This window comes from Electrophorus electricus, chromosome 7 (assembly GCF_013358815.1).
Source record: "Electrophorus electricus isolate fEleEle1 chromosome 7, fEleEle1.pri, whole genome shotgun sequence".
In the NCBI taxonomy this organism is placed as follows: domain Eukaryota; kingdom Metazoa; phylum Chordata; class Actinopteri; order Gymnotiformes; family Gymnotidae; genus Electrophorus; species Electrophorus electricus.
In genome coordinates, this window is record NC_049541.1 from 9143851 (window position 1) to 9158972 (window position 15122).

General features: G+C 38.8%; 1 protein-coding gene across 5 annotated transcripts in view; it reads right to left on the reverse strand.

Moving 5' to 3' along the window:
- Positions 1-14317, reverse strand: part of urb1 (URB1 ribosome biogenesis homolog) — a 54641-nt gene extending 40324 nt beyond the window's left edge. For all 5 annotated transcript variants that reach the window (XM_027025919.2, XM_035528305.1, XM_027025920.2 and 2 more), the window contains exons 1-10: positions 14115-14317; positions 12861-13000; positions 12374-12525; positions 8571-8700; positions 8226-8322; positions 8035-8120; positions 7793-7918; positions 7593-7720; positions 4870-5065; positions 4633-4770 (exon numbers count right to left, since the gene is read on the reverse strand). In XM_027025919.2, coding sequence (XP_026881720.2) covers positions 4633-4770; positions 4870-5065; positions 7593-7720; positions 7793-7918; positions 8035-8120; positions 8226-8322; positions 8571-8700; positions 12374-12525; positions 12861-13000; positions 14115-14247 — 1326 coding nt within the window. In that variant the 5' untranslated portion in view covers positions 14248-14317. The remainder of the gene's footprint in view (positions 1-4632; positions 4771-4869; positions 5066-7592; positions 7721-7792; positions 7919-8034; positions 8121-8225; positions 8323-8570; positions 8701-12373; positions 12526-12860; positions 13001-14114) is intronic.
- Between the last annotated feature and the right edge of the window lie 805 nt (positions 14318-15122).

The following is a 15122-nucleotide window of genomic DNA, read 5'->3' on the forward strand; positions in this document are numbered from 1 at the left end:
CCGGTCTGTAGTCGTTGTTGTCCCATGTGTTTTCTGCTTGACCTTGTTCTTATGAACCGTAGTTTGTATCCCTTGCTCATTGTATCCCTCTGCCAGTATAGCTACAATTGAACCCTTCTTTACCTCATTAAGAACCTCTCTTTTCAACTTTTATCATGGTCTGAAGGTGTATTTTGACTACACTGGTTTTTATACTGTTGATCGTTAGAATAGGATTTTGTTAAGGTGATCACCAATTCAGCATCTCATTAAGTAGAATAAGGTGTGTGTATATGTATGTGCATATATATGTATGTGTGTATATTATACACACACACACACACAATATTATACATTATACACACACACAAATCTCAACTGACGCTGGGTGGAACGCGCTCTGCTGCTCAGTACCTGGAAACCCTGGCTGTCGGCACCTTGATATGCAGGTGTGGCTCTGGACTGAGGAAGTGCAGCAGAAAGTGCGGGAAAAGAAGGCGGCCATAGGGCTTGGTTCGCCAACAAGACCGGCGATAATTGGCAGTGTTACACTGCCGCCAAGCGGGAAGCCGAGAGAGCGGTGGCTGCAGCCCAGGCCAAACATTATCGAGAGCTCTGCGAGCAGCTGGACACGCGGGAAGGTGAAAAGAACATTTAAAGACTGGCGAAAGCATATACGAGGGCAGTGCATGACTTTGAGCACTATATGTGCATGAAGGATAAGAACAGTCAGCGACTGCAGGATAAGGAGGAAATCCTCAGCAGGTGGCGTAAACACTTTGACGAGATCTCAAACATCAAATTCTCACATCTCCCAATTCCGAAAGGTCTGCCCTATCTGGACCAGTGCCTCAGATTGTAACTGAGGAGGTGACCGGGTCTGTTGGAAGTTTGAAGAACCAGAAGGCCCCGGGCCGACCACCGAAAGACTGGTCTACGAGCATCACCTTCACCTTCACCTACAAGCAGTCTTCAAGAATACGGGGGACCCATCACTATGTTCCAACTACTGGTCAAAACGCCTGCTCTTGCACACGATGAAAATTTTCAAATGCCTGCTCGACCAACGCTTGTGCAACATCATCCAGATCAGTGTCAACAAGTGCTACTTCGTGAAAGGCTGTGGAACAACTGACGTGATCATCGCAGCTTGCCAGTTAATGGAGAAGCACCGCAAGAAAAACAGGCCACTACATGCCATCTTTCTCGACTTGGAGAAAGCCTTCAATCACGTATCCCATCAGCTTATTTGGTATGCACTCCATAACCACAGCATGCCTGATGAATTTGTCAGCCGGGTCAAAGTCCTTTCTGTGAATACCAGCAGTCGGGTGAGGTATGCAGCTGGAACATCAGATTCCGAGTGAACATTGGCGTTCACCAGCGTTCTGCACTGTCGCCGCTGCTGTTCATTCTTATCATGGACACCAACACGGGATCTTCAGGGCACGCCCTGGCTCAGGTAGTCGCTCCAGGCTTGCACCTGGCGCTGCAGCTCCTCTCGGGTGGTGGTTGCAAATATGACATCGTCGGCGTAAAGCAGCAACCGCCTGAGCCAGTTCAGGCTGCGCCCCATATTTGGAAACAATTCCCGGCGTGGGCTCGATCCAGGTAAATGCTGACAACCTGAAGAAACCGGACACATTTCGGTACCTTGGCTCCATCTTACAGAGCAACATGGCGAGTGTCAGTGCGACATGGCTGCGGTGGAAGGAAGTTACCAGTGTCCTGTGTGATAAGCGAATTCCCATGCGCCTGAAAATCTTCCAGACTGTTGTCTGGTCCATTGCACTCTATGGATCAGAATGCTGGCCGATGAGAGCGGCGTCTCCATGCAATGGAGATGTGCATGGCTCGCTGGAGACTGGGTGTATCCCTCCGTGACCATATTACCAACAATATGATCTGACGACAATCCAGCATTGTGCCCATTGAGGTGAAAGTGAGAGAGGGATGTCTGTTCTGGTTTGGCCATGTTCGACATGCAGTTCTGGATAATGTTGCTATTGCTATTGCTATTGCTGGCGCTAACAGTATGTCATTAATAGGTTTTTCCAGCAAAATATTAATAAGTTAGTAATAAATTATTTTAAAAATGTCTTGCCTCAGTTCTCTCATCAGATTTCTATTTGAATATTGTAATATTTAACATACGATGATCTCTCCTCAGCAGTCTTCAATGAATGCTATGAATTCTATATTATGTACGGAAACAAATTTGCGGCACAAACCTCAACCACTGATATCGAAATACAACTTATGTTGTTCTTTTCACAGGGCAGTTTACAGACTTAAAAGTTGGTGTTTGGATGACTGAGATACCAATAGTTTAGGTCCTCAATTTTTCAAAATAAGTGTGTGTGTGTGTGTGTGTGTATATATATATATCTCCAAAAAGACTTATTGACTATTGCTGGGAAATAGATGCAATTTGTTATTAATGTCTGTTTTCAATAGGTTTCCAAATATGCACATAGCTGGTGTTGGATGGACATTAAGTCATAAAAGTTCTGAATGTTTTTGGTGACATTTCTATAACTGACTGATGGGTGGACATGCACACATTAAATAGAACTATCAAGCATGTGAAGATTAGAGTGTACATACATCTGGGCAATCCTATGATGGGTAGTATGTTCTATGAATTCTTTTATACTAAATTAGCTGTATATTGGAGTTTGTAAACATTAGAAATCAGAAATCAAATCCAAAAATTCTTGTAAATTGTAATTATAGGATAAGATGCAAAATATCCTATGCCAATGCAATAAACCTTCACACAGGCCAAGCCCAATTTGTTCATACCAGCAACCACATCACAAGCTCTTCTCAGGGGTCATCAGATAGTCACCTCACTTTGCCAGTTTTTCATTGAATTAAGCCCAGGACACCTCCAGAAGGCTTAACAACTCCTCCAAGCTCACGTTTAATCTGTTTAGCCACATGTCCAAATATAAACCCAAAGTGGCCTCCCTGGCGGATAAAGTCGTAAACAACCACACTGGCACCATTAATGTGTACTGATTGCCACCAGTTCCACATGGATTTTACCCAATACATCACCAAGCATTCCCCCAACATCACAAATCCATACTGGTCTCCGTGGTGACTAACACCACTTGCACCATTAATGCATACTTGTTGCCACCACGGGCCACGGGCCTGTTGCACAACACAAGGACATGACAACACCCCACTCACATACCCAGTATTCTACGTTCCCAAAACATCAAACGCATCAGTCATTCCAACTTTTTATTATATTGCCAAAACTAGTCTGCACTCTCCTTATTCACAACCACTGACCAGCGCTTTCAGCTACTACTGATTACGCCTTCACAGCTACCCTCAAGTTTACAGCCTCTAAATCTTGGATCTAGCAGACTTGGCTTAATTTGGTAATACCCTAGATACTACTTATATTTCTGTTATGGTTCAGTAAAGCTTGAATGAATGTTGAAATTCTGTTTTTGAAATATGCATGGGTTGATTGGAAAGGGTCAATTCTAACTTGAAACCTAATCTTTAATTCAATCCTACTTACCTTTTAACCAACAAGTAGGCCCCATTATTCAGTTATTCATCTTAAACAACATTCAACAAAATGCTCATATTTGCTCCTTTTTAAAATGTTTAATCCTTTTAGAATTTTAAGTGCACAAAAGATTCTAACTAAAGTAGTCTTCCATTTTTACATAGTATTCATTAAGCGTGAATACAAACGTGTTCATGCATGGAACTGTAAAAATAGGCACGTTGCTTAATATCCATGTCAGGTAACCTCTACATATCTGCTAAATAACAGCTTATACATTAATAAAATCAGCTCTGAGGGCAGCTGTGCCTTGGTGGCAGAATGAACCCAAGTGATTTAGACCCTTGCTGTTATAACAGTGGTACTCCTGCTCATGTGTGGCATGATATTAACCACCCTTTTATCCTAAAGTGTTTTGAACAGATACTATGGTTTCTAATCACGTGTTCTAATGACCATGTAAAAGTTTGCTTTTTGGACATGAAAGGTATGTTTAGAGTGAATGCTTCAGTTCCGCTGACTGCTGCTGGTAGTAAATCTTGGTCCAATAGCTTAAATTGTGTTCATTTTGCCTCCAAAAGCTTCCTTCAGAACAGCTTTGAAGAGTTCTGTGATTCCGGACATGAGCTCTCTCTTGAAGGCCCTAGCATCAACCAACAAAAGCAATCCAGAAATTGCTATCCATCAAATAGACTTACAGGCCAAATTATAAGAACTCCTGGGACGGAGACCTAATCTGTGTTTAGAAGCAAGTCACATCTGTAAAAGCCTGAAGTAAAAGGGCATAAATGTTGATTAATGTCTGTCTTTAGTTACCCCTCAAGTGAAAAACATCTCTGACGAATGGAAGTTGTATAGTTAATAAGTTCTCTCCCCCCCCCCCCCCCCCCCCCCCCCCCACTAGGATTTTTCTGCATGTTCCTGCATATTTTAAATCAATGGCGCAGGTGTTCTTTGGTAAGGTGCACTCTCTGTTGAACCCTGTTAAAGCATATTATTAAGTAACTACTGCCAATTATTTAAACAACTAATATAAATGGTATGTAGATATAGTACAAGAGTGAAGAATGGCATTGGGTCCTTTTAGTGTAAGGAGTTCAATGTGGCTGCTGGCTTACACTGAGACCCTGAATGAAGAAGGCCTTGTTGCAGACTGGAGGAAGAGATGTAATTAGAACCATACTGAGCAGGTGGGAAGCAGGCACCATCTCTTTCAAATGGAATACCATGGATATCTCTGGCTGTGCTTGATAAATCTATGAGAGAAGACATAAAAACAAAAAGGAGTTACTGTACATGTTTTATGTAACACTACTACAGAATTAAGTGACATATCCAGCTGGTATGGAACTTACTTTTTTCAGCAGTGCAATGCTATCCAGCCAAGCTCCTTTCATGCGTGGTATAAAGGAGAATTGTGTTTCTCGGAAGTATCGAGTCAGAATATCAGGGTTACACTTCAGAATGCTGACAAGCAGATCAGCCACAAGTTCATCCTCTGTAGCTTGCTTAAGGTTCACAACAAACTGCAGTAGGACAATGTTCCCAGCCCTGAAAACAAATGAGCAAATGTTTAAGGCAAAAAAACCCCCCAAAAAACAAAAAAAACTGCAAAGAACAAATAAATATGAAGATTCTAACAATTCTACATTATAGATCCTAGTTTTGGCCCAGTTTACAATCAACATTGAGATCCATACCATTATGCATTGATTGCATGTCTTAGTGGTGTGCAGGGTGCATATATTCAGTGTACTCCAAGTATTCAGACCCCATTATTACACTTTATAGTGCTGTACTTTATTTTGAATGAATAAAATCGCCATTTTTATACATCAATCTACACTTAAGCACCCATAAAACCAAATGACAATGTTTTTAGAGAGAGTTCTGAAAATGAAAAATCGAAATCTCATTTACAAAAGTATTCAGACCTAACAGTTTCAAATTGCAAAAACAAACAAACAAACAAATCATCAGGACAGGGCTTTTTAAAGTCCTAATTTGGCAATTAACTATACAAGGTTTATTCATTATGATCTGTATCAGTATATAAAATTGTACTGTACAATAATTGTTAATATATTTTTGTGTGTATATACACACACACACACACACACACACACACACACACACATATATATATATATATATATATATATATAGATATAGATATATATGTGGGGTGGTTGCCTTCAGCCTTCATTACAGTCAGTCATCAAAAGTCATAATTAAGTACTTGCTAATTGCAAAAACGTTATATCTGTAGATTCAAGACAGCAGTAATCACAAATCAGAGGTTCAAAGGTGCTAAAAGTTCTTGATAATTTAGTTTGCACATGGTTTTCTAAAGTAAATAGGATTCTTTGGCTTTTTGGTACCTATAAAGGCATAAATGTGCGTTTCTTGAGCGGTTTGGAAAATAATGATAATATTATTCTGAGTGTATTGCAGTGAATCCTAACACTTATTTTAAATTGATTAAATTCACTGAGCTATAGCATCCAAATCATCCAATACATAACAAGCAAGCTAAGGAAATATTTTATCAAGTACTTTAACCATAAAAACTAGATCCCCTCCCACTTCTTTAGCACTTTTAAGCTCCAATTAGTGATGGCTAGAGGAACAAGCTGTTGTCAAGTATACCCGCCTAATTAGATGTAATTTTAGATTATTCATTCAGGATCAATAATATGGAAAAGAAGGTCTTATAATGGATAATTGCTGGAATTGCATTAATTGTAACAATACAAAACCATTTCAACAGACCTGCAATTTTATCTACTGATTCAGTCTCACAATACGTAAATCTTAATGCAGAAATAACTTATAAATGTATAAATCATAAATACATAATTTGGACTTCAATGAGCCAAGACTAAAATTCACAATATTTGTTTCATAGGCTAGGGACACACCAACTGATGAACTAATGCCAAGTGCAAGCTAACCATCACCCCTTGTTGCTTTGACGTATTTACACTTCAACACCGCAAACAGACTAGACTTAATGAGACACACACGCAAAGTACCGGTCAAAAATTTGGACACACCTACTTTCTTCATTTTCTATATTTTAGGAAAATCATTAGGAAAAGTGAAGATATCGGAACATGATTATGCCAAGTTTAACAAAAACTTTCAGATTTTAGATTCCTCAAAGTAGCCACCACTTGCTTGATGACAGCTTTGCATGCTCTTAGCATTCTGTTAAGCAGCCTCTATGATGCCTTGAAGAAATTCTCATGCTGAGCTTGTAGGATGAGAGACTAACATTCTGAATGAAAACTTTTTGCTGGGGGGGTGCTTAACATTTACATAAATTATAAATATTTTATATGCATTTTTACTTCCAAATTCAACTCAATCCATATGTAGACAATAGACTTTCACTGTTTACAGCACTCAAACTTTTGCCTAAGAACACTGCCATGAATAAGAAATGGTATCAAAACATCCACCAAGAGCAACTTCTCCCAATGATCCAGGAGCAATTTGGTGATGAACAATGCTTTTTCCAGCATGACGAAACACCATGACACAAGGCAAAAGTGATAACCAAGTGGCTCGGTGAACAAAACATTGAAATTGAGTCCATGGCCAGGAAACTCCCCAAATCTCAATCCCATTGAGAACCTGTGGTCAATCCTCATAAAGAGGGTGGACAAACAAAAACACACAAACTGTGATCAACTCCAAGTACTGATTAGGCAAGAATGGGTTGTCATCAGTCAAGACTTTGCTCAGAAACTGACCTTCACCTTGCCAAGGCGAATTGCAGAAGTCTTTAAAAAAAGGGTCAACACTTTAAATATCACGTGTTTGCTTAAACTAGATGCATTTGTCAGTAAAACATTTTTAAAAACTTATGAAATGCTTGTAATTGTACTACACTATACCATATAAACATCTGACAAAAGAAAAAAAGCAGTGTGGATGGTAAAAATATGATTGATTATTCTGTGTCTATTATTAGTCAAAAGACAGAGATCTTAGCCCCACTATCTTAGGAATGTTTTGTGCTTTAAGCCTTTAAAGAGCTGTGTAGCTCAGAGCTGTTGTATGTCCCACTCACCTCCCAGATGTACCCAGACTTGGGTCATGGAAGCTGATACCATGTTTGCGAGAGCAGCAGAGGTCAAGAAGAAAGTTATGAACCAACTCTCTCACAAAGACCCTACCACCTTCCTGTTCATCCATAACCTAACAAAACAAAATCATGATTAGCAATATGAAAGGGACAAAGGTTATGATTGTTCATTAGATTTTAACTACCTCGCTATGATCAGTAGTGACATCAACAATCCCATTCCATCTGTAGAGAGAAGCGATGTGCGCTAGAGTGGAAGCATTGAAGAGACGCACTTTCTGCGTTTTGCTAATCGCTGTATTTTGTACAAGCTGCAGGTCAACAGAAAAGTTAGGTTAAAAAACTATTTAAAAATAAACAAAAACACCACATATGCAATCTGTATGTTATGTATGGCACACAACTTTGAAACTGTAAAAATGCTTACTTTAGTCTGTAACGTAGACAGAATCAGATTGACAATTGATATTCGGTCTTCTTTCAGTCCAGTGCAAAATATATCTGTTAGAAAGTCTAAACATCAAGAAATTTAAAAAAATATATAAAAAAATTAATAAATAAATTCCTGATGTGTGTTCATAAAACACGATATCCAAACCTATTAAAAGGTAACATTACCTCTGGTGTCCACCACATGTCCTACAGTCGAGCTGTCTCCATACATTAGAAAAGAGAGTGCAAACTGAATGTACGCCATGCGAATATCTGGCCGGCCCTTCAGATAAGAAACATTTATATGCCATTACTAAAAGTGCTGCAAGACTTCTACTACAATGAAGATCACCAACATGGCAGAACGCCGTTTCAAACTATATTTGGAATGACTATATTGCAACACTACAGGGACATTAACATCCATAACATGCAGCACTGGTGTATGTGTGCCAGGAATACCGATTCACACGTCTGCAACTTAAATAGAAAAGGAGCAGAGGATTCAGAAAATCCACGAAAAGAGCTTACAGTACTGTCTCTGCGGCGAGCAAGACTGCTGAGAGTTTTGCTGAAGACCAAACTGCTGAAAATCTCTCTTGCAGCATCCGCACCCTGTGATACCATCGCAGCCAGCAAGCAGAGGCACTGCCGAACAAATCTACACACAAATTATTGGATTAATATTTGCACAGTATTTTGCATTGTTTATGCTTCAGAAATAAGAAATCCTTTCCCTTGGTTATTTAATATTTAAATGGTGAAATAACATTTTGGTTACAGTACATTCTGATTACAATTGTATATTTTGGCTCCTAGTTTCTTTTAATTGCAGGGAAGTAAAGAACATCTTTTGTTTAAAAACCTATTCAAGAAATGTGCTTTTTTTTTTCTCCTACACTTGAAAAATACAATCCCCCCCACCAAATTTAGTTTGTTATTGCCAAAGCAATAATTTATTTCAGATCTTCACGACCTATGGAATAGCACTAGAAAACGAAGCAGCTCATCGCGGTCTTTCATTGGATGTTTTGGATGTTGAAGGGCAACTTGTATTTGTGTCATAGCCTATGTGCTGAAACAAATTGACCATGCTGGTAATTTTGATTGCAACTTACATACTTTACACTTTATATTAATCGATCTGACTGTTCATACCAATTCTGTATCAGTCATCCCCATAGCATGTCATGGTTCCCATGTTATGCAAAATTTATTTTTATTTTAATTTCTGCCTCTTCTTTTGTCTCATGTTTCCTATATCCTCACCCTTCACCCAGCTCGCCATAATCTGCATACTTGTACCTTGTCTTCCTGTCTTGTTTTGTCAGTCATTGTAATTACCTCCATATTTTGCTTTGTATCTCCATGGTCAAGTGCTTTTTGGCTATGCATCTTTAACGGTTAACCTTAATTCAGCACATAGATTATCATGTTTAGACCAAATCCATTGCTCACCACGCGTACCCTGCCTCAGCTTGCTTCATGTTACAATATAACTAAAGTGATCGTTCCACCTGCCTTTTCTATGAGCTCATTTTTCTGCAAACTGCTGCCTGTTTTCACTGTTTTTTTGTTTTTTTGCAGTTTTGATGACATTTTGAAAAATATTAATTCAAATTAAACAAATGAATGGTGAAAATTGCCCAGCACTACTCTGCAATTATACCAAGCTACCAATGAAGATTAAATATAAAGTCTGTTGGATTTCTTGTTAGCATTTCAGCAATGAGGAGTAATAGAAAATGTTGATAACTGGTAATAAATAACTGAGGTCAATAAAAAAAATAGTACGATATGAAAACAAAAAATAAAAAACTTAGCGTGTAACATAACCAAAATGGCAGTCTTAAGTTAAATATACATTTAATCTATTGCATGTGCACATAGGGCAAGCCCCAGTTTGGAACTTGTTAATACCCTATATTGCCAAAAGTATTCACTCACCCTTCCAAATCATTTAATTCAGGTATTCCACTCACTTCCATGGCCACAGGTGTATAAAACCAAGCACCTATGCATGCAGACTGCTCCTACAAACATATGTGAAAGAATGGGTCGCTCTCAAGAGCACAGTGAATTCCAGCATGCTACCATGACAGGACACCACCTCTGCAACAAGTCCAGTCGTGAAATTTCCTTGCTACTAAATAATCCAGAGTCAACTATGAGTCATATTATAACAAAGTGGAAGCGACTGGCAATGACAGCAACTCAGCCACAAAGTGGTAGTCCACATAAAATGGACTGGGGCGGGGTTAGCAGATGCTGAAGTGCGTATTGCGCAGAGGTTGGCAACTTTCTGTAGAGAGTCAATCGCTACAGACCTTCAAACTTCATGTGGCCTTGAGATTAGCTCAAGAACCGTGTGTAGAGCTTCCTGGAATGGGTTTCCATGGTTGAGCAGCTGCATCCAAGCCTTACATCACCAAGTGCAATGCAAAGTGTCAGATGCAGTGGTGTAAAGCACACCGTCACTGGACTCTAGAGCAGTGGAGACATGTTCTCTGGAGTGACGACTCACGTTTCTCCACCTGGCAATCCAATGGACGAGTCTGGGTTTGGCAGATGCAGGAGAACGATACTGCATTGTCTGACTGCATTGTGCGAAGTTTAAAGTTTGGTGGAGGGGGATTATGGTGTGGGGTTGTTTTTCAGGAGTTTGGCTTGGCCCCTTAGTTCCAGTGAAAGGAACTGTTAATGCTTCAGCATACCAAGAGATTTTGGACAATTTCATGCTCCCAACTTTGTGGGAACATTTTGGGGATGGCCCCTTCCTGTTCCAACATGACTGTGCACCACTGGACAAAGCAAGATCCATAAAGACATGGATGAGCAAGTTTGGTGTGGAAGAACTTGACTAGCCTGCACAGACTCCTGACCTCAACATCACTGTCTGACCTCACAAATACACTTCTGGAAGAATTCCCATAAACACACTCCTAAACCTTGTGGAAAGCCTTCCCAGAAGAGTTGAAGCTGTTATAGCTGCAAAGGGTTGGCCGGCATCATATTAAAGCCTATGGATTAAGATTGTGAGGTCACTCAAGTTCATATGGGTGCGAAGGCAGACGAGCAAATACTTTTGGCAATATACTGTATGCACACTTTTCTACATTGTAATCATGACATGTTCTTTAAAGGCTTACATGCATATATATACACACACACACACACACACACACACACACACACACACACACACACACACTTTAAATCAACCTCATTCAAAAGATGTGGTCTCCTACAAATGCCACAAAGCCTTTGTACAATACATTGAAGGCTTACATTATACCCAAGATATAGTTAGGTTGAAACATAAAAGGCAACATTTTATATTTTATTTATGCCTTAGTTTTGGGATGCATGTATATACACCTTTCTTTTTAAATTATATTCCAATTAAAGTTTTGTTTTTACATTCAGAAAATGTGTTCTTTAAAACCAGAATGTAATATACTTGTTCCCATTAAGAGTAAATGAAACACCATTTTTTCTTTTGTGTTTGTACTCTTGTTCTTTAATAATGCAAAATATTTATTATTTATTGTCTGTGTATGACTATGTATGTGACAAATAAACCAAACTTGAACTTGAAAATTAAATTACTAAAATATTCCATTACTGCAGCCCTAGTTGGGTCTAGACTAGTATTATGATTGGTAGGCAGGCTTTACTTAGAGGGTGGACAAAGAATGTGCCCTGAACTATGAGTGGGTAGTTGAGATTGAGAGAGAGGCAGCATTTGAAAAGACAATATAAACAGGCAATTGGCAAAGAGAACTTGGATGTATATTTGATAAAATGGAGCAGGTACTCAACCTTTCTGAAAGTCAGGATGCTTTAGATGTGTCCTCTGGAAGGGACGCATATTTTATTTCATTTTGCTTCACTAACTTGGTTCTAGGCTGTTTTGGTATCTATGGCCTAAGCAATGCACTGTTAAAATACTGAAACATTGTGATTTTGTTTTATATAAAATTGACGGTTGTGTTACAGTAAGGAGATTGTTATTTATTTGGTGGATATAAGAGGGAGGGTCTTGGGATGTCTGTGTATTGGGTAAACTGATACATTTAAGATATGTCAAAAATGTTAATCACAAAAATGAAGTCAAGACAATTATGAAAATGCTAATAAACAGTAACTTAACTCCACTGGCCAACATACCTCTTATAGGCATGCTTAGTATTTAAAGAGTAAAAAATAAATCATTCCAGTGTAGTGGTCCACCGCTACACCACATCTAGCAGTTAAGTAGCTTGAATCTTCACTATTACACCTTTAACAGTGCTCCATAAATTGTGATAAGTGATGAAAGTAATGAAACTTACTGATAATTCACTGAATATAAAGAAGATTTAAGCAGCTTCATATTTGCTGAGACAGTTTTCTTCACAACAGCGGAGCCAACCACGCGGAAATGAGAAAGATCACTCGCTGTCCGCAGCAGAATTTGCTCTAAACTCTGGAATATCAGCATCAGCTGGACAAAGGGAAAAATAAACATGCCATATGCAGGCCTGGAGAACTGGCAAGCAGCCCAAAACATAAAAGCTAATTAAAACAAGTAACCTTTGCTAGAATTTGCTGCTAATATACAGTTTAAGACGCATCTCTTAGTTCTGGGACTAAGTTGTACTGATAATGGACAGAGATTGCAAAAATAATTCAAAGAACTCAATATTAAATGCAATTTTTTGAGTAATTAATGGGCAAAATTCAGACATGGCTAAGTATCATTTCTAAAACCATAATGTAGGACCGTTACTATAAACATCCAGGAAAGCTTACTAAAAATTTATCAATTTTTCTGGTTACCTCAGCCTCAGAAGTGTTATCTCCGTCAAGTAATGACACTATTTCTGCACATTCAGCTGAGATTTTTATGTAGCCCTCAACCACATCATAAAGGTTGTCGCATGGGAGTTTTTTTGCAGTTTTTATGAAGGTTTCCAAACCTAGAAGATGAGAAATAATGCAAGAATATAAAAGCATGTTATGTTTGCTCTGCTTATAGATAAAAACCCTAACTAAATTATCTTGAAACTTAAATCTAAATGATCGTCCATCAGACAAGCAGAAGCTTGTAAAACAAATGTGTCTTGTAGGGGGATTACAGACAAAGCTCCCATCTCAAAAAATGTTTGTACTCCTTATCGCTTGTTCTAACTGTATGATTACTGTTAAATTTATTTTGCACGCATGTATCCAATAATATGTAATTAATCGTTAATTGCGCTAGTGTGGGTAGCTCACGTTAGCTTGTCCAATGATGCCTCTTCGCAACGTAACCCTTATCACTGATCTACAAAAGATAACGCTATGCAACTAAGATGTGTGTACATTTTACTGGAATTTTACATTGCTAGCTAGTTTAAATTACTTTTCGGTTTTCTAACATTCCAATGTACAAACAGTAGGGGCCTAACCCGAACGATTACTATTAGTCCACAGAGTAGCGTTACGCAAGGTACACTCGCTACGAAAAGTATGGCTAGAAATTAGGAGACTCGTCGAATAGTTGCGCTTTCTAGTATACCCTCAACATATTTCTAGCTGAGAATATAAAATTATATTTCTATAAGTAGCTAGTTACGGTATGTAGTTAGCTAGCTAGCTAGCTTTCAAGTTTGGTGTTGGTAGCTACATGTAATTCGTTCTCAACGCGTCGTTGTTTTGTCCCATTTATTTAGCTCTTTTCTTCAAGGTTAGTACAGTCCTATCCTATTGCCCATTTAAGATGACTAAATGTAAAAGCAAAAATTACGTTGGGTCCGTTATAGTCATGTCAACAGTACATGTTCGGCAATATAGCTAGCTAGCAACCGCCCTCCCATCACCAACGCTACCAAACGAGTGGAACTGCATGTGAAGTGCTTTTAGACTATAGGACGAGTAACTCAAGATGAGGATCAACTGTTTAGTAGGTACCTAACTACATTTTGCGCCACACGTTTTGCTAAAATACTAACTACAAAAGCCAATAAATTCAGGACTGTCGACGTGTGGCTAGCTTACTTGCTAGCTATCAAAACGCTGTTCAGGCTACCACTTTTCAGATAAGATATTTACCTTTAAAGGCTTTGCTGGGATTCTTTAGCATAGCTTTAAAAACAGTGCCATTAAACTCATCTTCATTTAATCTCGGCTTTTTTGCTGACATGAGCAACTCAGAAGAACCGGCTTTTTGGCGTTTATTTGCCATGTTTTAAACTCCTCCGAGGATAGCCCACGAACCATAACACACGTGTTTCCTGACTAATGTTTTTCCAGCGTCACGAAAGCAGCCCCAAAAAGCCAGTTCAAGTATGGTGGCTGGAATGTGTCAAACGTAGCACGTTCATTTGTACGTCACTTTATTTCCGGAAAGCGAAACTACAGTGTCCGGAAAGGCCACATGCGCTATGTTTTACAAAGGCGATACAAATTCATGAATGCTATAGAAATTCAGAAAACACTTCCATCTTAGTCTGAAACCAGTTAAGGCTTCTAACAAAAGTTGGATCTTCTGTCGTAGTCTTTCAGTAGGGATTATTAACATTTTAACAAATTATCATTGGTTTTCTTTCAATTTGCAGGTATTCTCAAAGTCTTCGAATGAGGCAGCTGGACCTCATGGATGATGCAAGAAGCATAACTCACAAAAATGGCATCAGAGATGAGAAAAGTATGTAGGCCTATCAGTAATCTGTCTGGTACAAACAGCATACACCAATACCTTTACAATCCCACATCAAATATTAGTTGCATGCTAGAGAATCTGAGTAAAAAGTACTCCCTGATTATATTAGATGAGATTAGATTAACGGAACGGCAGAAGGTATTTTAGTAAGATTAGTAAGGGTGTTCTGGTAAAATACCTGTAATGGTAACAAAAAGATGCATCTCTGTAGAAGAACAGTCTCTTTTATCTTTGATAAATTTATTCACAAGGAGTTTGCACATCAAATATATTGCACTACTGTCCCTGTTTAATGGGTGTCCTTTAAGGTCTGCATGTGTGCTATCAGCAAACTCAGCAAAGAGCAAGACTCCTGTTACATTTAAAAATATTTTTTAACTTTTTGTGTATTTCACCAT